We start from the raw sequence: 26,398 nt of genomic DNA, 5'->3' as shown, positions 1-26,398 counted from the left end.
TTTTATTCGCATAGAAATACAAGCGCACAGTGCATATATAAATAAATTAAAACAAAGGAATGAAGGAGGGAGGAGGTGAATCATATAAAACTACATGCATTATAAACATGTTACTGTATTTGATTGTTCACAGCTTCAGTGCAGCATATGGGGGGGCAGTGTTGTTCAGGTGATGGGTAGATTTCTGAACTGCATTGGCGCACATTGCACAAGAAAAAGAGAAAATCGTTTGGCTTTAAAAAATCAAAAAATGCGAAATCAAAATGTGATCAGACTTCTATTAGGAAGTGGGATAGGAAACATTTCAGGGTAAAATTATGCTTATATATACATTTTTTCAAAAGAAACTACATGATTTATGCCAGGTCGAAACAATTGTGAAAAAATTAAAGAGAAGCCAGTGCAACTGGACAAAAAGATTATACAAGAAAAAAAATTGCTTACATTTCTTGGATAAATGCTTTTATGAAGTAATGGATTGAAAGTTAATTTTTTTATGTAGACATCAAAACCGACATTATGATTATACCAATGCAGACAAGGGAAAGAATAATTCCAAATGAAACAAACATTGCCTCTTTTTTTAATTTCTGAAATACACCATGAGAGGCTAACAGCTCATCAAATATGTTACCGCCTTTGTTTTTGTGTGGAAAAGGCACAGATGGCATTTCTTTGTCGAGAAACTGGCACAGAGGTTCCCAGCCATCTTTCATGTTAAAGACCAATAGTTTATCCTTGGGTGAATTCTGTGCAAAAACAAGTTTACCTTAAAATTCATGATGGAATTTTTAAGTGCCAAGGCTTACCTGGTAGACATGAGCATTGTGTCTTCTGTAACACAACTTAGCATACATTTCATTGAACTTCATACTAAACGGATTTCCACTCATTCCAAATGAAAGCTTAGCTTGTTGACATTTTAAATACATTTCATTCACTATTTAAAGGATAAACTTCACAGTTTTTTGTTACCAGCTTTAACTCCGAGACGCATTACTCTCCATGAAGTAGGTGAAAGAAGCATAATTACACGAAGCATGTAGTTGGATTCATTAGCAGCCACTTGACCTAACAAACTCTTATACCAGGAATCTTCATCTCTTGGCATAATAATAATCTAAAAACAAACAGGAAATGTGTTTATACAGGTAAATAGTAAATTTTTCATAATGTAACAAGCAGATTTTATAAGTCAGTTTGTAAGTCATTTGTTGGAGGTTCATCATCTGTATCAATTATAAGTCATAGTGGCACCATAACAACAGTTGCAACAACTAATAACTGGGCAATGGGAATGAGTATGACAAACCAATCAATTAACAATTGTATGGAAGCCTTCTAAGCTCAGGGTTCACAGTGATCAAATGCACAAGTTTAAAAATTATGATGCCCAAACTAATAACTTAATTTTATTTATTAATTTATTACCATATTACACAGTATGATAGTGTATTTGTTGGCAAAATTCGTACTTTTGCTTCAGGAAAAGCTTTGTGAATTTCTTCCCAATACAATAAACAAGGTTGATCGCAGACTGCATCCACATTTTCAAACATTTCCTTGAAATCATCAGTTGTGCCTTTTCCATCAAAAATCTTCTGCCATTTATCACCAAGAAGAAAAAAGTTTTCTACGAAATCATATACATTGTAGCCCAAGATTTCAAGAGCCTCGTGCAATGTTTTAGTGCCAGTTTTTTGATGGCTTGCAATGATGACTTTCATCTTTCAGTAAACTAGTTTAACAAGCACTTAAGCATCCTACAAGAAGAAAGTTTTTTTCATTAAATTCAGACAATACAAATCAGTCATGTTCTGTAACTGTAAATGTAACATCGGATGCAAAAAATGCTGCAAAGCAAAAAAACAATCACAACACTTCAATGTTTGGGGAATTTTGCTTTTCATGAAAAGTTTTCATTAAGTTCTATTTGACATGATCACAGATTTCATTCCAATAGATTTTCTGTTTGATACTGTTTTACTGGGTATAATTTAATGTAGAGCAAAAAATAACATCAAAGACATGCACTAATAAACTTTCAATATTGTTTTCACATTGTATAGCATGGTTTACAATAAAACATGTATACCAATGAACAGTCCACTGTGTGGGAGTATCTTTTGCAAGTCGCTCTATTCCTCCAAGTTAATATTATCACCAAACTTCGCATAGAGTTGAACTTTAAGCTCTTTCAGCAAAGTTTTTATCTTAGCCATGTCCCCTTCAAGGTTTGCAATGCGATCGTTCAAAGCCTCTTTGTCCTTTGTAAGCAAATCTTGCGTTTGGTCAAGGGAATGGTCAATAAAAACCTCTCCTATCTTGTATCCTATTACTTCATCGTCATCCAACAGCTCCAAATCGTCACTGGCATCCTCCACGTTCCTCAAACGCTTCTGTGCCTTTTCGACTTCCGCACGCAGTTCGTTTAAGAGTCCGCTTTTGCGAGCAAACAAGTTTATCTTTTTCTGGTCCTCCAACGTGACGTGCACTTCATTGTCTATCTTTTTTGCCATATTAGCCGGGTGATAACTTACACGAAAAGCACAACTCCTTCACAAAATAACAGAAGACTCCGGAAAAAAAGTTTTTGAAACAAACGTGACTTTTTATTATTATAGAGGGCGCTCGTGTGTACATGTATAGTGTGTACATCAACAGAACAATACAGATCAGTGGATGAAACCATAGAATACTATTTTAGTATTCTATGATGAAACACAGAATATTTTAGTGTTTAATGGATGTGGGAATCACCCGACAGAGGTATCGGGAGTATAAAAAAATCACTCCGATTCCACTTCTGCTCGGATGCTCGCAAAACCTGACTAGAACTGAGGGATTCCGAAAGTCATTTTTCCTAGCAAATATTTGAGTTTAAAATTTTACGACTTCGTCCACTCCGGCTTCGTGTAGCAATTGTTTCTCACTGTAACTGCACTTCTATAGTTAGAAACGAATAGTAAAACCTGTATTAAATTTTGTACGACTCGTTTGGTGTTTTTCGTTGTGACGACTCGGTATCGGCACTGATAATAGATGCTATGTTTTGCTTTTAATTATATTGTATTGGTGTTGAGAAGAATATGTAATTTACACATACAAAGTATATACATATTGCACCGGAAGTCTCACGGAAAAACAACAGCATAATAACAGCTCAGACAGCATAACCAGGGTTTACCATCAGCTTAAACTAAACACCGCTTCTTGTTGATGGAATTGATTAAATTCGTGGTTATTTGCTCGATTTTGAAGGCTATTATTACGTATGTCAGGATGATAAACTCATTTAGAGGCATATAACAGTAATTTGTAGCCATGCAAAGCGCTCAAAACCGAGAAATAACGTCCATCATAATGCGCCATTTAAATAACAATCTATACTTGATGTCAACAAAATCATGTTTGGATATAAAAGTAAGAATCCACAGTAAATACGTTTTTTAGAAAAAGCACGGTATGGTAGCCCTGGGTACACCACAACTTCAACATTAAAATGTATAGGATATGCCAATATAACTTCATTACTTGACGGCATCAGTATTTTAGGATCATAATCACAAAGCAAGGCAACTGCACAAATTGACAAAAAACAAGTTTGCATAATTGGGAAGATGTACAAGAATCAAAGAGGATTAATTTACATGGGTTCACATGGAACTATAAAGGAATGGTCAGTTATATAAGAAATCAATGATAATGCACAAGATAAGGTGAGTTTAGGCCTCTTGTCAACAATGAAGTCAGAAAAGGTTTGGCTGTAAACCAAGTGCACTGTGCCTTGTCATAAATCAAGTTTGTTTTTAGGCAAGAAAAATTTACAAGTTGAAACATAATTTTAACTGCTGAAAAGCTTGGACAGAAAATGGATTGCAACTTAACTGAAATAACTTGACATCGACTTGGCCACAGCACAAAGAAGGGCAAAAGTTGCAATTAAATAGAAGAAACAGAATATTTTAAATGGTTCCTGTTGCTGACAATGATACAAGCACAATGATGGCTATGAGAACTATGACAACAATCACAATGATAATGCACATTTTCTTATTCTGCCAGAACATCTTGCGGTGAATTCGCTTTGCAGTTACTTGAAAGGACTGTGCCTGCATCACAAATGCCAAATAAAAATCACAATGAAAATTATTCAGATTAGTTCTTTGCAACCTAACATTGGAGCATACGCTTTGCAAATTGTCTTATTCCAGGAAATAAGATTTGTAATTTTTGTACATGCTGGACACAAAGTGAACCAAAAACTCTTGATATACTTTCTTACAAGAATGTTGTGAAGGACTAATAGTATACGCACATTTTGTTCAAGGTCATCAGTTTTGTCCAGAAGGTCACCAATTCCTTCTCCCCGTTTGATGACTTTTTCCACGTTGTCCTTCATAATGTTGGTCACTTCTCCTACCTATAAAACAATTTTAAATTTCAACAGATTAGAATATTTTTTTCTGGTTACAAAAACATCTTTTAAATTTCATGTATGGGGATCTGTTATACCTGATTCTGCATGGAGGTAAGCTTGTCAGCCTTCCCACTGTTAAAGTCATCCTGGAAATTTAAAACAGAAAGATTATGCTTAAAATCGTTGACATATAACACATTATTAGATAAAAATAGAAAAATATACACATTATTAGACATTAAATTGTACACCTGCAAAACTATATGTACATTACTTGACTCAGTGCCAAAATATTGAAGTACAAAAAAATTCAGCAACTAATCACTGAGCGTGTTTTGTATGCATCTATTTTTGTTTGCATGATGAAATATTGAAGTACAAAACAAATCACTGAACATTTGTCACAATTGAAGAAACTGCCATATTCATATGTGCCATTATTACATCATACGTACAAAAATGAAATTTATAAACTTGAAACAATGATTTGTTGGTTACCATAAGGCCTGCTAACACAGTTCTGAAATCACGGTTGAATTCAAATGCTGATGCACCAGAGGCTCGTTGCACAAGTGAGATGGTCTGTGAAAACCTGTTTTGAACCTGAAACAACCACCAATATAAGGAACAACAATGTAATAGTTGCAAAGCTTACTTCACTTCACAGTGCATGTGTGTGCACAAGGTTTGTAGGAAGGGGTTTAAATGCCATTAAGGAAGAAGGGCCCAAATGTAAAACAATAATAAACAACATGAAAGTACTTTAAATAACAACCGTTACTTCATATTATAGTTAAGCATGTTGAGCTATATTTAGATACAAAATAGCAAACCAATGCTGACATTTAATAGTATGACTGACAATAGAATACAGGAAGTAGTTCTTAAACAACAATAGTTCTTTTTAGTTTATCGACATGAAGATTTCATTTTAGACAGTGATGTGCCTGTCTAGAATATATTTACATACAGTATGCGTATGTACCTCACCCACACTGTTAGTGTACAGAACATAAATCCTTAACAATAAGTAAACTAGGAGACACGGACATCATGTTGTTAGCATAGTGAACGGAAACAAGTAAAGGACAAAACATATCAAACATCGACAAAGATTGTTATCCAGAGTTTGTATCCTTTACTTTGTTGTACATGTATTTCTAACAACCTGTTCTAAGTAAGCATAAGGCACCCTCCTCCCCATTTGCTTGTCAGAAACACAAAGATACACAAGTCCATCATCTGTCAATGTATGAAAGAGAAACCTGAAAAATTGCAACAAGAAATAATATCTTGGCCGTTCACCATAGCCTAAAAGTATAAACATTCAAATTGCTTGTAACTATGAAGTGTAACCAAAGGGGAAAGCAAATTTTAGGATTGTCATATAAACTTTACGGCTATTTGGTTTCTATTTCATACTTTTTAAAGTCGAAAAGTGTACAAACGAAAGTCACAAAACTCAACCTTAAATAATGCATATAATTTTGTATGGTTGGGCATCACCAGCAATAAATTATCCAATTAGCTGCTGAACTACCCCAACTGCCAGAAGTAAAAAAAAATAGGTTGAAACACCACATATTTTATTCTTTTTCAGGCCACAAAATACCTACATTTTAGTTACTCATACTTTTGTTAAAAATATAATCTTTTGGTGGACACATGATACATACTCATCTAGAGGTAGTGTAGTTTTTCTGTTTCCGACAGTAGATAGATCAGATAAAATTCCCCTTGCACTGTTCTGGTGATCTCCGGGTAATAGCTGCTTATCCACGAGAATGACATCTCCTCGAGATATACAACTATATATTAAGGGCATTTTCGTATGATTATTTCAGTAACACTCTATTACAAAGTAAAAACTAATCTTAAAAAGAATAGAAAAAACATGTTAATTGTTTGGTGAGGTGCTTCATCATTTTCAACTACAAGAATTTATTTAATATTACACTTTGTTTTACTATTAATCCGCACAAAATAAATCGCTGATGCATCTTTGTCAGAATGCACATTTAAATGGTTGCTGTCGTTTATCAGTTAACTGCCGCGCAAGTTTTGCAGTTTTAAATAAGACTGCAGAACATAGTCGGACACATCTTAGCTATGTGTACAACCTATCTTGGACTACAATTCACAAACTGTATTGCTCATGTGATTAACGCTTTTAGAAGAGATTATTTTTGTATTTCATGTAATCACGCTCCTTAAGAATTCCTATTTCATTCCAAAACGAAACTTTAAAAAGGTATCACACACCAAACAACTTTCATAATTAATGTACAAAACAACAAACAACACAACAAAGTGTTCAATCTATTGGTATTTACACCGTTTTCACATTTTGTTGATCGAGAAGAGAATGGTTCCGCTTCAATGTTTTTGTGATGTATTGTGACGTAATGTTTCTTTACCACACAAGCGTGACTGAAAAAAATTACTTTTGATTTTATGTACACAAGTATACTATTTATATAAAGTGTTGTATAGTTTCAAAAGCTAAAAAAGCTACATAAAGCAAAAATCAATTTGTTTGAAATTTAAGGATATTGTGAAAGTTCTCTTAAATGTATAGCTAAATAAAGTTAGATAGGGTGGGGTCGTAATAATGCCATAAAAATACCCTGCAGGGTAATAATAATGCCAAGCTGCAACGAAGATCGAGGAAAAACAAACCGCTCTCAGTAACGTTTCAAAATTTACGAAAAGTAAACCGACAACAATTAAAAGGTGCTACAAGTTCACCTCAGTAGCCCTGGGCGTCACACAAGACCTATTGCGGCGCCCAGTCAAGTTTCGAAAGTGTGTACACAGCTTTGTTTTGTTTACTAGGTACAGTCGCATTAAAGAACAGCTAGGTTTAGTTGAATCAGAAAGACAGCAAATATGTTTTTGTTTCAAAAAAGGTTTTAAAATCATAGCACTTGAAACAAAAGATACAAGTTAATATCATGACGTTTTCAGCTGTTACTACGTGTTTCTGTTTGCATAATCTTTTGTTTTAGACTCAAATTATCATAAACTTGTTTATAACCAGCTGCAAACGTCGAAAAGTAACGAAAATTAGGTCAAAATGTGAGTTTTGTGAATAGGCTTCATTAACTAACTTCAAACCGTACATTTTGGCTGGCGGCAACAAATGTTTACTGTCGCCTCCCTTCCAACCTGGAGAAATGTACGCATTACTTTTTTCGCATTCTTGGCGGTGTGGTCATTATTTGCTTTATCGACGCTAAGGTACGTGGATTTTTGAAATAAATTTGTGTTAAAAAACTCTTTACAATTTCTTTAATAGTAGATTGGGTGAACCCAGCGCCAATGCAGAGGTTAAAAGTGCTATCGACGAACCTCGTTTTCAAAGGGTAAGAACCATTTTCTTTCCTAAAGAGTCGAAACACTTTCTTGATAAACGCTTTTTGCGTATTCAAATTACGTAAAATCATTACACATACCTGTACGAGTTAAATGTTCTAAAATGTGCCAACAAGAAATTGTTGCAAACAGACCGAAATCGACGACGAAATGCGTCTACTCCCGGCAAAGTATCTTGACGATTTGCCAGCACTTAAGCATAATTTTCGATACATTCTTCAACCTGACCTCATGGATTCCTGCGAAGACCATGTAAAAAATAGGTAAGTTTGTCACCAAAACGGTTACCTTTCGTGTCAAATTTAAATGTTTGTGATTCTCTCCACGCGTTTACATATAATTTTAGTCCGCTATTGTTTCTAATAAAAGTGCCTCTCACAACGTATACATTGATCTGCTTGGCTGCAGACAGGTTGTGTACACGCACTGTTTCGACCTGTGAGGTCTCATCAGTGCAGCTGTTGCAGTGGCACTGTGCTAGCTTTTACACTAGCAGGCACACTAGATTCCACTTTGTGGTACCTGTCCGGTCAACGTCGATCTGTACGAAACAGTGCGTGTACACACCCTGTCTGCAGCTTACCAATATTATCATGGCTTTTTTTTGCACATATATTGATCTGCTTGGTTTCACTAAAGCACTTCGAGGTAGCCATGTATCAATTGGTAGCCACTTGATGGCAGCATCGGATCAGGCGATTCGTGGGTAACCTGGGTTCCAATCCCTGTGTGGCAAATATCTACTTATTGTTACACTTTGAATTGCTTCACTTTCTATTAGGTCGGTTTTAAAATAGAATCAGTTTCAAAAGTCCACACACGGTATGAAATGTTTAAGTTAAAAATATATGTGAATATATCTTCCACCTGAACTATCGATGGGAAAGCTACAGTTTACTATAATTGCACGATCTTATAACAGGAAATTCGCATCAAAGCAACATGTTAATGATTCTGGAAACGCGCGCCCATTGCTCCTGGTGATGGTTCACAGCAGTGCGTCACACTTCAAGCATCGTAACGTGATTAGACAGACGTGGGCGGCTTCGGCAAAACTGCTGTCAAAGGTAAAAACAGATAACAAGGTCTCCTATGCAAGTTAATTTCAAAGCCTTTTTGGTAATCGACCGACATTTTCTCCCCATTGAAAACTAGCGTTTGTATTGATTGGGTAATGTTCAGTTTTCTTTGATTTACGCAACTTTTACAAGATGCGGCAGTACGTAAATTAAAAACCACATTTCTTTTTTTGATAAACAGTACACACAAGTACTAGTATAATGATCAATTAAATAACCATACCTTCGATCAGAGGTTCATGTTGTTGAAGTTTTAAATGCATTTTGAACCACTATGAAAGCTTCTAGTAAAGGTTAATTTGACAATTTCCAAAATCGGATTTCCGCATCAAAAGAAATATTTTTGCAGATAGTTTTCCTTCTCGGAAACCCACAAAACGAGACAACGCAAAGCGAAGTTTCAAAGGAAAGTCGCCTGTACGGAGATATATTACAGGAAGACTTTCATGAGACTTACAGGTACAGAAAAAAAGGTTGTTTCCTAAATCACAACTCAAAATGTTGTATTTTCCATTGAATTGGCAAGTGTATTTATAACCCGACTAATACACTTTAATCCTGTTCAGAAACATTACCGTGAAAGCAATAATGGGATTAAAATGGGCGGCTCAACACTGCCCCGCAGCGACATACGTGATCAAGTGTGACGATGACATGTATGTTGCAATAAGGAAGATTCTGCACGACGTCATAAACCAAGGTAAGTTCGTTTATATTGTTGTAATTTGATGAAAACTTTGCAGACGTTTTGTCCTTATCATACACAGCGTGCAACATGCAAATGTAATTGCCTATTTTCACGTTCTATGTGTATTGTATTTTTTACTTCTACGTATTTTTTTAACTTGAATTCATGCCTGACAAGCAAACCAAAATATCTGCATTATACAAGCAATGAAATCAATAAGATGTCTTAAGTGAGCTGCAAACTGGACCACAGTTCTAACTTATTAGGTTTCGTCAGTGCAATCACCAAGGCTGCAATTAGGTCGAAACAGTGGCGCTGTTTACAGCTACATCAAAATATTTTTTTTATTTTGCGTATTTGACACAACTTCGACAAATTAATTCCCAAATGTTTCAGTTCTTCCTAGCCGGCGGCTGTTGCTGTGTCAGCCAGTGAAGCACGGCTCGGTTATGCGGGAAGGAAAGTACGGTGTATCTAAAGAGTTATATCCGTACCGAAAGTGGCCAGAGTTTTGCTTCGGCGGTTGCTGGATCGCATCAAGAGACGTGATCCGAGATTTGTATTTGGCTGCAGAAACCACTTCCCAGGTACAGAAAGTTAATGAAAATTTGCTGGAAAGCCTTTGATATATTTATATACTAAAGATAAATTTTGCATTTGGGACAACCCTATTTCTGCAAGATTGGAATTAAATTTAGTAAAAAAAGGGTGCTTCCATGCGGTAATGGGCGTGATAATACTAAAAAGACAAAACACGAAACACAACACTGTTTTGTTACGTTTTAAACTTGGGTTCTATGCAGCTGACAAGTTAGAAACTCAAACAATGAGAATGGGGTTAGTACAATATTAGGTGTTACAAAGCAATGGAGATCAGTTCAGGTTGGCATTTTATTCAAAGATAACGTTATAGGCCCAAAATTATGATACACATCGAATAAAAGGCTTGTATCTTGAAAGCCGGCAACAACAATGTATTTGCACGCACACACGCGTGTTTTTTCCCGATAGATTTGTTCGATTCTTTTTTTTAGAGCCAGGTGCCTTTCTGTCACCATTCTTCTGGCTGTCATTATATTGTGAAATTATCAACGCTTTTACAAAATATCCCAAAAATGCCATTCAAATGCAATTTTTCATATTTTTGATTGCTTTGTATAACTTTGCTGCGTTCTTGTGGTTTGTTGCTGCTGTTTAAGGTTGCGTTTTTTTGTGCAGTACCTTTATTTTTGTGCGGAGCTTTAGGTTTAGCTTTTTTTGAAGGAGCTCCCACTGTTGAAAAACAACTGGGTTCGACCATGGTCATGATCGTAGTGGATTTTGTATTTGTACGCCTAATACTCTAAACCGTTTTGTATGATTTAGATTTATCTGGACGATGTTTTTGTGACCGGAATTCTGCGCATCAAAGTCGGACTGAAAATCACTCGTATTCCATTGACCGCCAAACTGTTTTGCCACGCAAGGGGAAGTCCCAAACGCGTGTTGGAATTTTGGCGGCAATTTGCCACCGGTCAAAATGCTGACGTCAGCAGAAAGATGTGGGATTGTGTTCAGTGACATCTGAAATATTGCAGAAGGACCGTGTGTAACACCTTCCACAAATTCATGTTTGTTTTCTCGTTGCTTGCCCGCTGTTCTTAATGCTATGCAGTTCATGTGCCAAAAACGTATCTTTCCTGTATCGATTTCTCCTTATTGAGGTTTTGAGATAATCTGCTATCTTCCAATACGTCTCTCCAAAATTATAAAATAAACTTGATTTCCGCGTGCAATAGAAATAATACTGTTTCGTCATTAATCGAACTATAACAGCACGCCAAGTAATCTGATATATTTGCTATGACAGCGATGTCATCAGTCTGGAACCAAGCATAAGAAAGAGTCGAAAAAAAAAAGAATATGACTTTTCTACAATGTTTCACACAGTATTTTGATTTTACAGAGTTGCGTGTTTTTTCAGATGTAGTTTCTCCCGTCATATCTACACAAAAAAATGTCACACAAATAAAAAACGATATGACCCCTGGGTTATCGACCTATGTCGGCCGCTGACGACTAATACCATCAAAGTACTTGGTGGTCGGTCATTACGTAGTTTAATCGCAGTGTGTTAAATTTAATAGTTTTAGGAGATTTTGATGAACGAATTTTGAAATCTCGAGTTTTGATAAAATGACTTTGGTCGTATAAATGTCAACGAACTTTGTGCAGTGTTGAAGTGATTTACAGATGCCAATGTCATGACATTAACGAACCTGTCGTAAGCTAATAACGACCTCCGTTTATTGCGAATATCGCCCGTTCCGACACTCGTAACAGAATAAATCCGCTCGGTACTTCGCCAAATGATTGCGATATTTGAGCGGAACAATAAGACCATTAAAACATGGAACGGGCGCGGGTAAACGTCGTCAAATGTGCGCCGCATCAAACGCAATTTTCAGTGAACATGCGGTTTCCAAATATCTTTGGTCCTGTGCGTGCAACCGAAGGGTTGGAAAATTTTCCGTTCGTTCACCTCGTGTGCGGAGGTGTGTCTCCTTCGTATATACGTATTGACTTTACCTTTTTTCCTTCACGTTTGGGAGCGGCTATACAAATCGAGCGTGTATGAGGCGTCTAGCAATTTAAGGGGAGTATCGCTTGCACGAATACTGCTGTAAAAAAGTCGAATTCGGTCAGACATCACCTTTTTAACATATACATTGGTGAAAGGCGTAAATTATGTTAGTGCAGAGCAGGCGTAACGACAAGAAATACGCAATGTATCGATCGATATAAACGATTTTGATGGACAAAATGTCAGATTGCGGTTGAATACCAAAGTTTCTGTATAGCGAATTAATATATTACAAGAAGGCTTTTGTGTCTGACTGGTGGATTTGTTGGTCTACCCACAATGACAATTGTTGATAACAATGTAACAACCGAAACGTATTTACATTCATTGTCATCAATGAAACCAAGCACGTTTGGCATCTAATGCGGCCGAAAAATATTTACACACTGCCTTATTGTTGTGTGCATGATTTGCACATCGACTGGCGCTGCAGTCATTTCCTATCCGTTAATCAGACTAAGAGGTAAAAAGTTTGCAGTATACTCTCCGTTGCAACGTTAAGGGTTATATGACGCTGTTTTGATAATACCACAGGCCAGTTGCCAATGGTTGGGTTTGCTGCAAATTTTGAGATTGTTTTTCAACATTTTGCGGAAACATTTCTACCTGAAGCTTTGAACCAATCTTTGCAATATTACAGGTTTAAAGTTACTCATTCACTTTGTCTTCGAATTTTGAATCACACAACACAAACATAATGGCGCTTGCATCCCTTCAAGGAACTTGGGAATCAGAATCGGCCGAAAATTACGACAAATTTCTTTCAGCCATGGGTAAGCACGGTTAACAATGTTAAAGAGAACATCAGAGATGCACACATCAGTCCCCAGCATTCATTGTGGTGTTTGTGCGAATTTTTGTCTAAAAGGTTTTTCCTGGTCTCTGGCACCGGAGAATAAATATTTGTCAACGGTAACTCAAATAAACGTCAGTAAAACATAGGAACCGTTGTCAGAGTATTGACTAAACAGCCGAAAATCCATAAAAAGGTATCTTTGACTTATCACCGAAGCGCCCGAATTCGAATTTCCAAACCGGGTACAATTTTAAATCACGCTATCTGCAACGGTTGGAACAGCAAACAACTTCTTGGGCGGTAAAACGGGTTCAACGCCCTGTAGGCCCAATACCTTTATGATGTAATGATCGACCACTATCTGATGTGGTCGTTACACCCAACGATAAAACTAGGCCCGGGTCAACACGCCGGTTCTGATCAGCCGGTAACTAGAAACGTGATCCTTGTCATAGAACATACATATCGATTATTGGGCGTCCACGTGAGGGTATAGTGAATATAATTCTACAGGTTAAAAAAACACATGCTGAATTATTCTACGAGTTAAATAAAAATTTTAGACCTCAATATAAGCAGGGTTGCCATGCTGTGCTTTTTTCAAGAGAAAGTGTAAATGTGCTTGGTTTCGATTTACGTGCTTAGTTTTTTCATCTAAACCTAGACTTCAAAGTAAGCACATGACAAAGTAAGCTTGTATCTACTGTGTCATCAATGGCAACCCTGCCGTATGTGTGAATCAAAAACATTTCACACGTGACCATATCGTCCAATCAAAATACGACTATAACGCACTACGTCACAGGTGTGAACGCGATCAAGCGTGGAATGGTAACGAAAATGACCACGACCCTCACCATCACACCGATGGGCGACAAGAAGATGAAGGTGAAGACGGTGACAGGACCAAAAACCAAGGAACGCGAACTTCCAATCGGATCTCACTTCGACGACGAGGGCCCGTCGGGCGGCAAAATCTCGGTAACTGTTTCCCTTGTGTCAGCCTAGACAAATATTGAGTCAGACTACGTTTGATTAAACACTGTTGTACATGTACCTGCACTGCTGACGTGATTCAGTGAACAGGGGGTAATAAACTGCGTGTCGATCACAGGGTTCGTGGAATATCGAGGGAGACATGATGGTGGGCAACTTTAAAGGAGAAAAGGGAAAGAACCTTAAAATGACAAGACACATCGTAGGGGGAAAACTTCACCAGGTCGGTTTGCTTTTTTACAAAAGATGGTTTTTATAAAAGGAAAGCTGTAGATGAGCGCAAAGAGAAATGTATTTACATTGCAATTTTGAATAATCCCACCGTGCAATGTATGTCTTTTTAGCCTTGCAACACTAATTTAATTCAACAAAAACATAAAAAACACAAGAACGGAGCACGAAATTATCACGTAGACACGAAGAATGAATTTACACCCCAAATGAATAACATGCGGTACTTTATTTTATAATATGAATATTTTTAGGTAATGAACTTCGATGGAACCGAATGCACAAGAGTATTCAAGAAGAAGTAGATGACCCATATTTAATTTTTGCCATGGAATAATTTTTAAATCCCTGTCAAATCACATAATTTACGTTTTTTTTGTAATTGCTCCAAGTGAAAAGTTTCAATTCGCGAACATTCCAGTGACGAACGCCAACCTGTATATGCGGCAACGCTGAAAATAAATATTTCGATTGAAAAGTCGAATTTTGCTTGTTTTTAACCACCCTGCAGCAAGGGTTGCCACGTAAACTTAGTAAATTGTATCAGCCCTCTGCGAGGACAGGTATGTCTTTTTGAAGCACATGATAAATAAGAGGGGCGTATGGCCATTCCGGTGAAAATCCCTCAGCTATGATATTCGTAGGCCTCCATTATTCTGTCCCGTTATACACTTGGTTGGGAACTGGATTCTATTAAATTATTTTTCGTTTTAAACCTTAATCTACTTCGATGTCGAAAACGTGTGCGTATTCTTCTTTATCAAACCTCACCCACATTATAAAGACAAATTACAAACGACATTGGTTTCAGACCACATTTTTCCAAAACACATGTTAAAATATTATCAAATCATGTACACACAGTAAACAAATGCCGTAAAAACTAAATAAGCAAACTGACAATAAAACACACGCATTTAGAAAACGAGTATATGCATGCGCTGTTGCAGAATATTGCGAAAAATACAAAAAAATTACGTTCATTAAATGGTGTAGCGAAACAAACTCGAATGACTCGAGGCCTGAAGACACAGCAAGAAATAGATAAAAGATCCTGCTCGCGGTGTCTCCACAGCAACAGGAAACTATAGATAAGTTCATTCTCGTCTCCTGGTACTCTGTTTAGAACAGGAGGGGGCAAAATTTTCGATCCAAGGGCCAGAATTTCCACAAAAATGTTAATGGGTTATGTGAATGCAATGTGGACAAAGAGTGATTTTCATAACCAATGTTTAAAATCTCGAGACGAAAAGCAAAAAACGTGCACTAAACATAATGTAAACTGTAACAGTGACACTAAATTACACTGTCTTCTGGCCCAGATCAAAAAACTCAACAGCCTGTAGTTTGACCATGTCTGGTTTACAAAGTTGAAAACCTGTGGGTGCCTATGTACGTTATATCTGTGCAAATTTCGTAAAAAGGTTTTGACCCATAACCGTCTTAATAACGCGACAAGGCGCTGTTGTTGTTGTTGCTGTTGTTGTTGTTCACAGGTTTACCGCAACCCTATCTTCCACACCACCATCGATATGCAAAGTACGTCGCCACCGAGCCACCGACGGCAACAGCTAGTGACGTCACAATCACAAGTTCTGTCTTCATTTTTTGCACTAGTGGGTGACTCTGTAGCGCCACCTCGATAATGTTGCCACGAACGTTTTTATGCGGGAAAGGGGCGTCCGGGATCGGCTTTCCGAGAAACTTACACAGCGGTTCCCAGCCCTGGGAGGCCTTGTATATAAGGAGCTTGTCGCGGGGCGCCGCCTGCAATGCATATGAACGTTGCTGAGGTAAAAATTTAAAACTACGACCATAAACTAGAACAGATCCGCTATCAAATATGACCAAATTGCTTTAGCTCGGTAAAAAGTCGCAACCTGCAAGGTTAGTCGTTAATAATATTCGTTGGTTGGAACACATTGAAGAAAGTCACCTGAAAGCGAGTGCGGGATATAATGAACAGAAATAGAGAACGTAATTTTGTATGATACCCGCAAGTCGCAAGAGAACGAATACGAGCTTTGAAATCTAAATTTAACAGTAGCGGTAACACTGGCCTTGGATCGGATGCCCACGCATATCTAAAAGCGGCAATTGGTCTACGTGATGCGAAACAAGATGCGAAAAAAGCCGTGACCTGAACGTCGTTTTGTGCATTCTTCCGGGAGCACATGAACGCCATTTTAGGGTTCGACCAAAAGGTTTTTTTCGGCGAAATGGAAACGTAGCAAACGGAAGTTCACTGCAACGCAATACCCTTCGTCGTGCTTGGACGCGCATGAGTTGGTTGTCCTGTTAGTCGCTTGCTTTGCAGCAAACAAGTTTACACTTCCCCCTGATTTTTTAAAATCATTTCTCCAGTCTTTTGAGGCAAATGCAGCGTGTTCAATTTTGAGATTGTCAACACATCGCCTATAGCTATATGGCATTTTACACTACATCTAACGAAATTTACATTATACGGGTCGCAGAAATACATCGAAAACATTTGTATAAACTCGAGGGCAAATACTAAAACAGAGTAGATATGTTTGAATTTATTTACAAATGTGTCTGAATTTCACCTGATGGATTTGAAAACTTCTCATAATTGGTCTTTTGGCTTTATAATTTATTTTCTCATTCATTTTGCAGACTGATTTATTTCCCTTAATGCCACACAAAAGAGTCTTTATTTGGTTTAAGTATACACTAAACTACAAAACAAGTCAGTTATTTTGAGGTTGTAATATACGTGCTTTCCAATATGGGGTGAGCTTTGTTATCTCTATAGATTAGGGATGAAAATTCGAGGTAAATTGCGTGTAGATGTTTAGATCACGGTTAACTGATGCTCGCCCTTCGTAAATCCGGATCATCACATACCTCAACAACTATACCGAGCAAGTTTGGCTCGTTGCAGAGTAAAAGTGGTGTTGACACGCCACGAAAGCCAGCTTGACTACAACCAATTTAAAGTCGATAAAAGTGCAAGACTCAAAATTGTAACCACAAAACATCTTTAAAGGTTGCCGAAAATCTTTCTAAATAACTGAAAGTTAGACTTCTGTGCCAAAGTATACAAGATTACAGAAAAATACGCGCTTCCTCTTTATGTTTAAAATTGATTTGTCGGAATTGGTTATCGTTGCGCGCTGGTGGCCATATAGGTCGACTAAACATTAAGAGCAAAAAGTAGGCGAAAATATTCGTTAAGTTGAAGTGAAAAGACATTAGTGTGTGAAGTAGACCGGAAACAATTTATCAGAAAAACGTAGTTCGCCGAGGTGAAGAGTAAAATTCCGCGCTGTAAGACGCCAATCCCACGCAAAATGTGGAGCTTAATAACCTTTAGCCACGCACGTAAGATCTTTGCTAGCCCGGTGAAGCGTACAGCCACCCACCTGAAGCACGTGGTTGTAGTGTCTCCTGTAAGCCTTGCGTAACAGCGTGGGATTGTAGCGGACGTATTCCCATCGAGACATTGGTGGTAGACCGAAAACAACGCGACCTGCAAAACATGCGGAGTTTGTATTATTTTCCGTATACAGGACAGATGCTTGGCAGCCGAGTGCTCATGCGTCAAGGGCGAGAGAGTGGGCGGACGATTCATATCAATTACATTACAGGGGACTGTCGTGAAGTAGTAATATTCCTAGGAGCCTCGGGTGACTTTCATGCAGATAAACCTTGGGAACATAACTGACGATTTAATATATCTATAATACAAACAAAATAGCCAACACAATGGTTGAGAACGTCATGCTACAAACGTTTCGATTGTTTTCACACTGAAAACGATTGTTGAAAACAAACGTGTGTAGCATGAAGTTCCCAACCATTGTATTGGTTTATAGACAAATCTTCTCGTAAATAGCATTGCCAAACATACTTTCAAATGATATCGAATTTCAGATCCGCGCCTGAAGTAAAATGGCGTTACAACAAATTTACCTAGACAATAATACACTAAATGATGTGCGTCGTGTCTGTTTAAAATGCATCAAGAATGAATTTATGCAATTGCGTATAAATCGTAATATTTCGTGTTTGAAATAAATCGTAATATTTCGTGTCCTTGTTTTTCGAAACCACCTTCTTTTACGGGACAGTCACAAAAGAGGACTTTATTTTATTTTTTTATGCGACACCGGAATTTGAATTGCGGGAGATCATGGCCACAAATCCCGATCAGTTTTTTTTTTCTTGATATGGGGCGACTTTTTAAATATACCGATGCGGATTTAACGCTTGAATTGACCTCCAGTACTCGAACCCAATATCGTTTATCTGTTGTCCAAGGTTTGGTTTCATTTGACACATGACCCTCGCTGCGTCGTTATTTTGCGAAAATGTTTTAGTAATTCGCAAAATCGAATTATATATTTTTCCATGTATGTCCATTAGAAAAACATACTTGTATTTTAAATAAGGCAGGTTAAATAACTATGAAAACTGCGATATGATCATTTATGATTCAAGTGGTTTTTCGACCCGGCCCGGTTCGGGTATTCAAATTTGGTAGAACAGGACCGCCGGTCAGATTTTGTCAGGAAAAAAAATTAGACATCAGCTTAAGGCTTCATCCCCGGCCCTACCCCGCAGGCGGGTGGGGGGAGGAGGGGTCCTGGGGTCCCGCCGTGCGAGGCTGTTGTAAGCCATTCTACTTGGTAATGATTTTAATGCGAAATTTCGAAATTCTCACACAAGCAAGTTTTCAGCTTTGTCAGATTTTTCATAGAAATCGTATTCCGGGCACAAATGCCGGGTGCACTGCGTCTTGCACCACCGATGATTGCTAAAAATAGATAACTATATGAACTGCACTATGCACACGTCGCCACAGATCAACTGCGAATGCGGTAAATGTCAAGCTTTTTATTGATACAACTTACTTTGCATACAGACAAATTCCGACCATTGTAACAAAGCACACAGTCATTCGGCGACATTTTTTTACAATATTATTCCTATTGGTTTGTTTTCGCTCGTCTTGATTGTTTTTTTACTCGTAATGAACAGATTCCTGAGTTTTATCGTTAAAATATTTTCCCAAATTTACTTGCTTTTATCAGTGAAACCCATTAGATTTAGCAGTTGCAAAACCAACCAAAACTTAATTTAAGTTGTTTTGCCTTTTGCACATCATCACAAGCAGTAACAGTTTTAATAATACCCTCGCCCCCCACTCACCGCAATTGCGAGTGAACTGAAGCAGTCGGTTGCCCGTGGGCGTGACGGCCATGATGAGGCGAAACAGGAAGTTGTTGAACTTCAATACCTGATTTTCCATGCTCTTGGACCAGTCGTCCTCCTCGTCAAGCTCACGAAGCGAAAGAATAATCTGTTTTACGTTTGATGTTTAAATGGTAGCAAACAAACATCTGATTGAATGTGCTGACGTGAGTGGTTAGCCAACGACGATATGGGGCCATCACGCTTATAGTATCGCCTACATAGCTCACCAAAAAAAACGTTTTCATGCTCACGTACATAGGACTATTTGCACAAAGAAAAAAACACATTAAGTCAACAGGACGTTTCTTCCGTGTTCCTAGTAAAAATGCTGCATTGTAATGCTAAACTGGGTCACATTTACCGGGCGTTAGTTTGTGAGTTCAAAGTCTATTGACTTATATATCTTAAACCTATTATAATTGTGTAATTTCAATACGGATTGGCATGTTTACTCTGTCGTAATCCCAATCGGTTCAAACAACGCAGGTTACGATTTTCAACTCACAATGTTGTTTAAAGCGCAGCTTTTTTGAGACCAGTTTTACGTTTGTCACCTTAGGATTTCGAAATCGAAATCAAAACTGCGCACGATTTAACAATCTGAACACGGCTCATTAACAACACCCGTCTGTCGACTCAGGAAATTAAAAAGAGACATCAAAGCTATTGTCACAACAATGGCGACGAAACATTTACATCCTGTTCGCACGTATTTCTAACTCGCATATACCTTCGCCTCAGGAAAAGCCTCGTGAATCTCTTCCCAGAAGAAGCATCCTGGGAGGTCACAAACCGCATCCACGTCCTCGAACATTTTCCGAAAGTGCTCCACGCTTCCGCCATGTTCGAAAACCTCCTTCCACTGTTTTTCTAAATACCAGAAGTTCTCCATAAAGTCATACACATTGTAGCCCAGCGTGCCCAGTGCGTATCCGATAGTCTTCGTGCCGGTCTTGGGAAACCCGGAACATATAACTTTCATGTTGTCCCTTGCGTTTGGCGACTTCTCCTTTGACTGTTACTTGATTGGAATACTACGAGTCGATCTTCTATATTGGCCGAGGTATTGCTGTCCAGTGCGACAGTGCAGTACAATAATACTGTACGACATAAACTACCCGGTTTCACCACCATTGTCGGCCATAGATTTTTACCAATTACACCATCACATTAAAAGTCATATCCTGACAAAATACACTCATTAGTTTAATGTCGAACGTGTTTATAAGCGTAACAGTGCACTTTTAAGATTAACCGTTACACCACATGGCGTAAATAGATATAAATACAACACCAAATGTTACGCAATAATCGACCCTCATTAGTATACAACGTGGTGTAACGAACGTGTGATCTAAAAACAAAAGAAGGCAGATGTGCAAGACAGAAAAAAGGCACCCGAACAGCTGGATTTGATTGATGCCAAATGCTGAGTGGCATCAAACATCATAATGCTATGCTGTCCACCTCACTGGACTTGTATAGACTGGTGGTGCCGCTTGACATATTTTGAGAAATGTGATTGTAGTTGGTCTTTTATAGAAAACATGGAAAAAAATTGGCACAATGCATTTTACGAAAAGGCTTTTCTGTGCACGAGCTCGTTATTTGCTTGATTTTTTACTTACTTACTGTTTTGTACAAACACAAACGCCTTTACTTGAGCTTACTTGCACTGAAAGCCTGAGTTATATTTTTAGAATACAGCAGTAATTCTTTCGACGTCAATTTGAAACAGGAAACATGTTAGGTGTCTTTATCTGGTCTTGTACCTGCTTGCTGCACAGTATCTCAACAAAATGCTTACGTGTCGCCCTTTCAAACAAAACAATCACTGCCGCAGGATGTAGTTACTGTATTACATGACTCACCAGAGTCCGGCTGTGAATAACAGCAGTGTACATGTTGTTGGGTTGCCCATGTATCACAAAAGCCAGCGGTGCAAAACACGTTGTCATGTACCCTGTCTACAAAACCCTCAAAGATTGAACACACGCTTGCTCTTGAATGGGCCACGGACTTCGGGTATAAAGCAATTTGTGCTTATTAGCCATGAACTAACCACATGGTTTCCGTTTGACTTAGAAATCAACCGCCGGGTTTAACTCAATTTTCGCGCATCAATGCCAACAGTGTAAACGTTTGAGGGGTTTCTTAGCGTGAGTTTTTTAATGGTATTTGTTTCCTTACCATTGTGGCTTCTATTCATGGTGAATTATATGTATTTGATCAGAGCTCTTCTGGCAATGAAATAAAATGAAATCGAAAATAATGTTATCATTCAGGGTGGCCGAAAGCATCCGAATAAGATTCACTAAATGGTAGCCAAATGTCCGTTAAAAGGAAATCCACGTTATATTCATTTCCCAAAGAGCAGCAATTAGATATCAACTGAATTTTCTACCAGGTGCATAGCGCAGGTAACAGTATACGAAAGAAGGTGAAACCCAAATTGCGGGAGACGTCGTTTCCATGAATGCCGTTTTGTAAATACTGGCATTCTACCATGGCAATATTTGGCAAACGTGAGATGCCCTGCGCACGAACAGGAAAACCAAGTACAAAACCCAAATACTTTTTTTAAGATTAGCCATAGAGTTTTCACAATTCAATAATTACGCAACACGAAGTCAAATCTAACCAAATTAAAAAGGCTATTAGTACAGTACTGATAAGTTCACATGTTAAGTTTTAACTACTGTCTGGCACTGCGATTTCCTAATTAAAATCGAACACGCTGATATTTTGCACTTTCTCAGAAACAACGTACAGCACTTACTCCTGCTTCAATCGGCCCGGCTGCAGCTTATGTTCGAATTCGAACCGACTAGGTCCATCGAACGTTTTTATGACGTAATGGTGTGCAGCGATCCATGAAAAATTCGTCGGCATTTGAATCGAGATCAAGAAAGGGTATGGAGAAAATAATCGTTGGGATTTCGGCGTACTAATGACGGTAACAACTGATTAATTAATGTTTACACAAATAACATTCAACTGTTAATTTTCTAAGCTCTAATTGACCCACGCAACGCAATAATACAGCGTGTAGTTGGAAAATAAGTTGTACACAGTAAAATAATTTGTAAGTCTACAGAAAAACAGTCTAAAATATGATGCGTGTGTTTCTATTTCGAAACAAAACCCCTAATTTTCCTTGAAAACAGCATCGCTAGTAACCCTTAATAATAGCTACATCAACACATGCACAAACAAAAATACAGCGGCTCTTACCCGAGAAAATTACTTGAAATAATATCATGCAAAGAACAAAAATTACCACGAAATGTTTGGGAAACTACAAGGGCTTCTAAGTCCGTTTGAAGGAAGGACAATTATCCCCTCAACTCACGTAATTAAAACCATTGTTGCAAGGTTGATTCCAGCTCCTCAGTCAATGAGCGATTGTTTTGTCGCGCGTCTCGTATCACAATAATGTAGGATAGGGGTGTCAAACCTGTGAAAAAGGCATCGAGTGGCCCTCGGAATAATTTTCAAATTGCCGTAAACGTGTTTGCCTAATTCCATACCATTTAATTTATTGTTGAATTTATCATTATTTGGGCAAGTAGCCTAAACGATCGATTTGTCTGCTTTCGCAAAACGAATGGTGAAAACAAAAACAATAAATTCCTTGTCAAATTATCCAAACCGTTTGTGGGCCATGCGACAAAACGGTTTTGGATGCCCTTCCATAGTGAGGGAAACATGTTGTTTTAAACTAATAACTTGTTCCGTTCGAGCTTTATTTGCCAATACTTCTACAACAACAGGCACAAATCTAATGTGGTAGATGGTAAGGTATTTTAAGCTAAATACAGCACGGTCCGCGTACCAGACCGGCTTAGGATTTTTACCTAAATCCGTGTCACGTGCATCATATTTTGTTGACGCATATAGTCGTATCAATATGTCTACAAAGAGGGCGGCCGACTGATTCCCACATTACAAACTAAGTGATACGCACCAAACCACGTAGATACCAACGACATGTGTTTACTTTTTGCAACCAATTTTGAAATTCATAACGTCATTAAATATTCGTATTCGACCGGTTGATCCAAAAAACGAACATTTACCAAAGTTCTACATGTAATTTGCTTACAGTGGAATTATGTCGCAACAGATATATTAGTATTTCTATTGAAATGCGTTTTACCGGGTCATGCCTACTCTACAATCTATCTCACAGGTTCAAAGTACATAATAGTGCAATCAGTGATGCGTGAGTGTTTATTTTTCGGTTGAATGATCAAAGATACATGGACGGTGTCATTACATAAATCTAGCCCTCCTCTTGTCTACACATTCAGGTCAATTATTGTGCTATCCGCGCGAAGGGGCATTAAACATCCCGATTGGACATGATTTTGACTAAAACCCCAAAAAGATTTCGTCATATTTTTTAACAAACAAAACCGTCGGTATCTGTTATTACACCTTCAACTGGACTTTAATGCTGACATTGGGGCCTTGGCGAACACAAAACTCCTACTTGCAGGAATTGTTTTTGCTTATCATGAAAACAATGACGTCATTCAATATTTGGATTTTTCTTCTGGCAAAACTTGTTTATTCGGTCGACGTTTCAGTAGTTATCCTGGTCGATTGTATATGAGGCCGCATAAACATATTCTTGCAAATTGTTGCAATATTCAAAAATATTTGGAGGTAGTTTATCTGCTAAAACAATGCATAGGCACTTCTGACACCCAAGTGCGTTTTATTAAAAATGTTTCAGAAGCATCAACACATCATTTCTGAAATCCACAAACGAGTTGAATTTACTTTGGAAAGCCAAACTTGTCTGTCAGCACACCCTCTGACTAACCCATTCCTTACACATTTCGCCAGCACTGAACCACAGCATGGTGTACTGAAGGGAGAAAAATAAATAAGAGCAATTGCGAAAGGAAAAAATGGCAGGCTGTGGGTCAAGAGGTCATTTGCTCATTGCATTCGTCGAGGTCCAAATCATCTAAATCCTCGAATAGGGATTCGTCAACTTCGACAACGTTTTCACCTTCTAACAACTCTCCGTCATCGTCCTTTATATTTTTTTGCATGAAAATCTCCCGGCCTGAAAAAAGAAAAATATTTCTATCATATCAAGTCATATCATATTTAATGTTGATTCATAAAAAAAGTACATTGCAACTGTTGAAAAGCTAAAATGTTTATAAATATTAGAAGAGTTTAACATAAATTGATGATAAAAAATGCATGAAAATGATATACAAACCTGTCATTTTTTTGTTTTTTTTCTCGCTTTGTGCTTTTTTCTGTTCTAACTCCAACATTTCGTAGGCAAATTTTATTTTCCAAGCAAGAAAATTTTCAACGGTCACTGGGGTGCCATGACATTTTCTCTATAAACAACATTTTTTTCAGAAAAACAGTTGCCTTGTGGCCTATTGATATAATAATAAAATAAACTTGAATAATGTGAAAAGTTTTAATTTATATTTTTCACAGTTTATTTACTTGCATTAACAAAAGTTATTTAAACTCACTTCTTCAGCTTCTTTTTCTTCCCTTTCTTTTCTTTCCTCATCATCCTTAATTTTAAGGATCATGGAATCTTTCTTGTCATTCAAATAGTCTTGGACCGCTGACACAATGGTAAACACCATCACCATACCCAGGTTTTCTTCAATCTAAAGTGCAGGAGTCAAAGACCTTAACAGCCAACACTGAACGAATTAAAGTTAAGATTATTACTATTAGCTTACTTGAGTGCTGATAAGTTCACTTATTTCATCACAGTCACTGTCATCTGGCAACCCATCAGCATCAAGAACCTCAAAGAGAGGTTCACTATCAGGATAATTTGAACTGTATGTGAACTTCAGAGTTACACTAAGTGGTTCAACTTGAGGTCCATAAGGGTCTGACTCCTCAGACACCACACCAACAGTAAAGCAATGAGGACTTGTGGATATGACTGTGTAGAGAAACAAGGCAATTTGCCAATTTAAAATTTTTCATGACCACAAAATATCCAGAACCAGAAGTTTATTTATTAGGTCAGTTGCTAAAAAACTGTTTTAAAGCAAACACAAGTTTTACATTTTTTTCTAATGCAAGAATTAACTTAGCTTTGCTTGTTTAGGTTTATGTAGCCTATAGTACACAAAAAATCATAGTGATTTTGCAAAACATAACACGAACTATACAGATATTTATCACATCAACACACTAGCCTTCAAATGAGTCAGGATAAATCGATTCCAATGCTTCTATTTCGTTCTGCTGTTCTTCTTCATAGTCGGTCATAACTTTTGGTCCACTTACAACTAGAATTACTAATACACTTGTCGAAAGTATCGTTTGTTGTTTGCAGATTCTTTCAAGTATTTTCTATCACAGGACGGCGTGTAACCACTAATCCGCAGCCGCAGAAGTCAAACCAGAAAACTTAATCAGTGCGGTAGGGTTGATAATTGGCATTTTTGGGACCAAATTTCGCTATTTTGGCTTTTAAGAAATTTAATGTTTGTTTAATTTGACCTTAATTTCGGTCGTCTTTGAATAAGAATTATTGTACATCAAATAGGCGATTAATAATCATCATCAATAACAAGATAGGCGCTGCTTTCCTCACAAATCATTAACAACTCCCCACATCCAGCGAGCTATTTGACTTAAAACAATAAAATTAACATAAAAAATCGTATTGAACGGCGCTTCCTTCCCTCAACCTTACATGGCATTATCAATCTCGTCAACTGTCATCTTCTTGCAGACGATAAAAATCAACCTTGCCCGATTAAAATGAGGAAGTAGGAAGGCAACTTTTTATATATTTATGACTGGTCTGAATAAAACTCACTCCGATTTCCCAGGATAGTTTTTTTCTGAAATCTAAAAGCGCAGTAGTTTCTGTTTTATTCCGCCATTGCTTTAAAATTAATTAAGCACAAAATTATCAGGTAAAAAAGAGAACAATATGAATCAGCAGTACGACAAC

The 26,398-nt window shown here is 37.6% G+C and overlaps 7 protein-coding genes across 8 annotated transcripts; 2 read left to right on the top strand and 5 right to left on the bottom strand.

Annotated features, from left to right (window-relative positions):
* LOC145894074 (uncharacterized) lies at window positions 1-1,759 on the bottom strand. The gene is made up of 4 exons (XM_082982516.1): window positions 1,476-1,759; window positions 976-1,120; window positions 810-910; window positions 1-749 (listed from the first exon to the last, which is right to left on the bottom strand). Exons 1-4 carry the CDS (start codon window positions 1,725-1,727, stop codon window positions 495-497), a joined length of 753 nt encoding a protein of 250 aa, XP_082838642.1. The 5' UTR covers window positions 1,728-1,759; the 3' UTR covers window positions 1-494.
* Window positions 1,760-1,763: 4 nt separating this feature from the next.
* Window positions 1,764-2,585, bottom strand: LOC145894075 (prefoldin subunit 4-like). The gene has a single exon (XM_082982517.1). The coding sequence runs from the start codon at window positions 2,517-2,519 to the stop codon at window positions 2,139-2,141; it is 381 nt and encodes a 126-aa protein (XP_082838643.1). The 5' UTR covers window positions 2,520-2,585; the 3' UTR covers window positions 1,764-2,138.
* Window positions 2,586-3,063: 478 nt separating this feature from the next.
* LOC145894448 (uncharacterized) lies at window positions 3,064-6,291 on the bottom strand. Its single transcript, XM_082983041.1, has 6 exons — window positions 6,097-6,291; window positions 5,589-5,685; window positions 4,919-5,023; window positions 4,516-4,566; window positions 4,319-4,423; window positions 3,064-4,112 (listed from the first exon to the last, which is right to left on the bottom strand). Exons 1-6 carry the CDS (start codon window positions 6,243-6,245, stop codon window positions 3,966-3,968), a joined length of 654 nt encoding a protein of 217 aa, XP_082839167.1. The 5' UTR covers window positions 6,246-6,291; the 3' UTR covers window positions 3,064-3,965.
* A 1,173-nt stretch (window positions 6,292-7,464) lies between these two features.
* Window positions 7,465-11,329, top strand: LOC145895038 (beta-1,3-galactosyltransferase 5-like). 2 transcript variants are annotated; one of them, XM_082983784.1, is made up of 8 exons: window positions 7,465-7,660; window positions 7,722-7,785; window positions 7,928-8,058; window positions 8,718-8,862; window positions 9,224-9,333; window positions 9,441-9,574; window positions 9,959-10,149; window positions 10,928-11,329. In XM_082983784.1, the coding sequence occupies exons 1-8, from the start codon at window positions 7,563-7,565 to the stop codon at window positions 11,120-11,122; spliced, it is 1,068 nt and encodes a 355-aa protein (XP_082839910.1). In that variant the 5' UTR covers window positions 7,465-7,562; the 3' UTR covers window positions 11,123-11,329. The 2 variants fall into 2 exon arrangements, with proteins under 2 accessions (XP_082839910.1, XP_082839909.1); XM_082983783.1 differs by having other exon boundaries at window positions 7,719-7,785.
* A 1,494-nt stretch (window positions 11,330-12,823) lies between these two features.
* Window positions 12,824-14,658, top strand: LOC145893987 (fatty acid-binding protein, intestinal-like). The gene is made up of 4 exons (XM_082982414.1): window positions 12,824-12,958; window positions 13,787-13,962; window positions 14,096-14,200; window positions 14,463-14,658. The coding sequence occupies exons 1-4, from the start codon at window positions 12,883-12,885 to the stop codon at window positions 14,511-14,513; spliced, it is 408 nt and encodes a 135-aa protein (XP_082838540.1). The 5' UTR covers window positions 12,824-12,882; the 3' UTR covers window positions 14,514-14,658.
* Window positions 14,659-15,078: 420 nt separating this feature from the next.
* On the bottom strand, window positions 15,079-20,608 carry LOC145893986 (uncharacterized). The gene is made up of 4 exons (XM_082982412.1): window positions 20,159-20,608; window positions 19,384-19,534; window positions 17,595-17,701; window positions 15,079-15,975 (listed from the first exon to the last, which is right to left on the bottom strand). The coding sequence occupies exons 1-4, from the start codon at window positions 20,408-20,410 to the stop codon at window positions 15,718-15,720; spliced, it is 768 nt and encodes a 255-aa protein (XP_082838538.1). The 5' UTR covers window positions 20,411-20,608; the 3' UTR covers window positions 15,079-15,717.
* Window positions 20,609-24,117: 3,509 nt separating this feature from the next.
* Window positions 24,118-25,798, bottom strand: LOC145894827 (RWD domain-containing protein 1-like). Its single transcript, XM_082983478.1, has 5 exons — window positions 25,632-25,798; window positions 25,161-25,372; window positions 24,942-25,085; window positions 24,671-24,797; window positions 24,118-24,508 (listed from the first exon to the last, which is right to left on the bottom strand). Exons 1-5 carry the CDS (start codon window positions 25,702-25,704, stop codon window positions 24,363-24,365), a joined length of 702 nt encoding a protein of 233 aa, XP_082839604.1. The 5' UTR covers window positions 25,705-25,798; the 3' UTR covers window positions 24,118-24,362.
* Window positions 25,799-26,398: the final 600 nt, after the last annotated feature.

The sequence above is a fragment of the Ascidia mentula genome, chromosome 3, assembly GCF_947561715.1.
Source record: "Ascidia mentula chromosome 3, kaAscMent1.1, whole genome shotgun sequence".
Taxonomy (NCBI): Eukaryota; Metazoa; Chordata; class Ascidiacea; order Phlebobranchia; family Ascidiidae; genus Ascidia; species Ascidia mentula.
This window is presented reverse-complemented; position numbering and strand designations above follow the sequence as displayed.

Coding starts and splice junctions, on each gene's coding strand:
- LOC145894074 (XM_082982516.1), bottom strand. CDS start 1,727: ATGAAAGTCATCATTGCAAGCCATCAAAAAACTGGCACTAAAACATTG. Junction 1,121..1,475: donor AAGCTTTTCCTGAAGCAAAA/GTACGAATTTTG, acceptor GTTTGTTTTTAG/ATTATTATTATGCCAAGAGA. Junction 911..975: donor GCGTCTCGGAGTTAAAGCTG/GTAACAAAAAAC, acceptor AATGTCAACAAG/CTAAGCTTTCATTTGGAATG.
- LOC145894075 (XM_082982517.1), bottom strand. CDS start 2,519: ATGGCAAAAAAGATAGACAATGAAGTGCACGTCACGTTGGAGGACCAG.
- LOC145894448 (XM_082983041.1), bottom strand. CDS start 6,245: ATGCCCTTAATATATAGTTGTATATCTCGAGGAGATGTCATTCTCGTG. Junction 5,686..6,096: donor ACTACACTACCTCTAGATGA/GTATGTATCATG, acceptor GCAATTTTTCAG/GTTTCTCTTTCATACATTGA. Junction 4,567..4,918: donor CTGTGTTAGCAGGCCTTATG/GTAACCAACAAA, acceptor TTAAATTTCCAG/GATGACTTTAACAGTGGGAA.
- LOC145895038 (XM_082983783.1), top strand. CDS start 7,563: ATGTTTACTGTCGCCTCCCTTCCAACCTGGAGAAATGTACGCATTACT. Junction 7,661..7,718: donor TTTGCTTTATCGACGCTAAG/GTACGTGGATTT, acceptor TTTCTTTAATAG/TAGATTGGGTGAACCCAGCG. Junction 8,863..9,223: donor CGGCAAAACTGCTGTCAAAG/GTAAAAACAGAT, acceptor ATATTTTTGCAG/ATAGTTTTCCTTCTCGGAAA.
- LOC145893987 (XM_082982414.1), top strand. CDS start 12,883: ATGGCGCTTGCATCCCTTCAAGGAACTTGGGAATCAGAATCGGCCGAA. Junction 13,963..14,095: donor CGTCGGGCGGCAAAATCTCG/GTAACTGTTTCC, acceptor TGTCGATCACAG/GGTTCGTGGAATATCGAGGG. Junction 14,201..14,462: donor TAGGGGGAAAACTTCACCAG/GTCGGTTTGCTT, acceptor GAATATTTTTAG/GTAATGAACTTCGATGGAAC.
- LOC145893986 (XM_082982412.1), bottom strand. CDS start 20,410: ATGAAAGTTATATGTTCCGGGTTTCCCAAGACCGGCACGAAGACTATC. Junction 19,535..20,158: donor AGGCTTTTCCTGAGGCGAAG/GTATATGCGAGT, acceptor AACGTAAAACAG/ATTATTCTTTCGCTTCGTGA. Junction 17,702..19,383: donor TCAGTTCACTCGCAATTGCG/GTGAGTGGGGGG, acceptor CATGTTTTGCAG/GTCGCGTTGTTTTCGGTCTA.
- LOC145894827 (XM_082983478.1), bottom strand. CDS start 25,704: ATGACCGACTATGAAGAAGAACAGCAGAACGAAATAGAAGCATTGGAA. Junction 25,373..25,631: donor TTATCCTGACTCATTTGAAG/GCTAGTGTGTTG, acceptor TTCTCTACACAG/TCATATCCACAAGTCCTCAT. Junction 24,509..24,670: donor AAAAAACAAAAAAATGACAG/GTTTGTATATCA, acceptor TTCTTTTTTCAG/GCCGGGAGATTTTCATGCAA.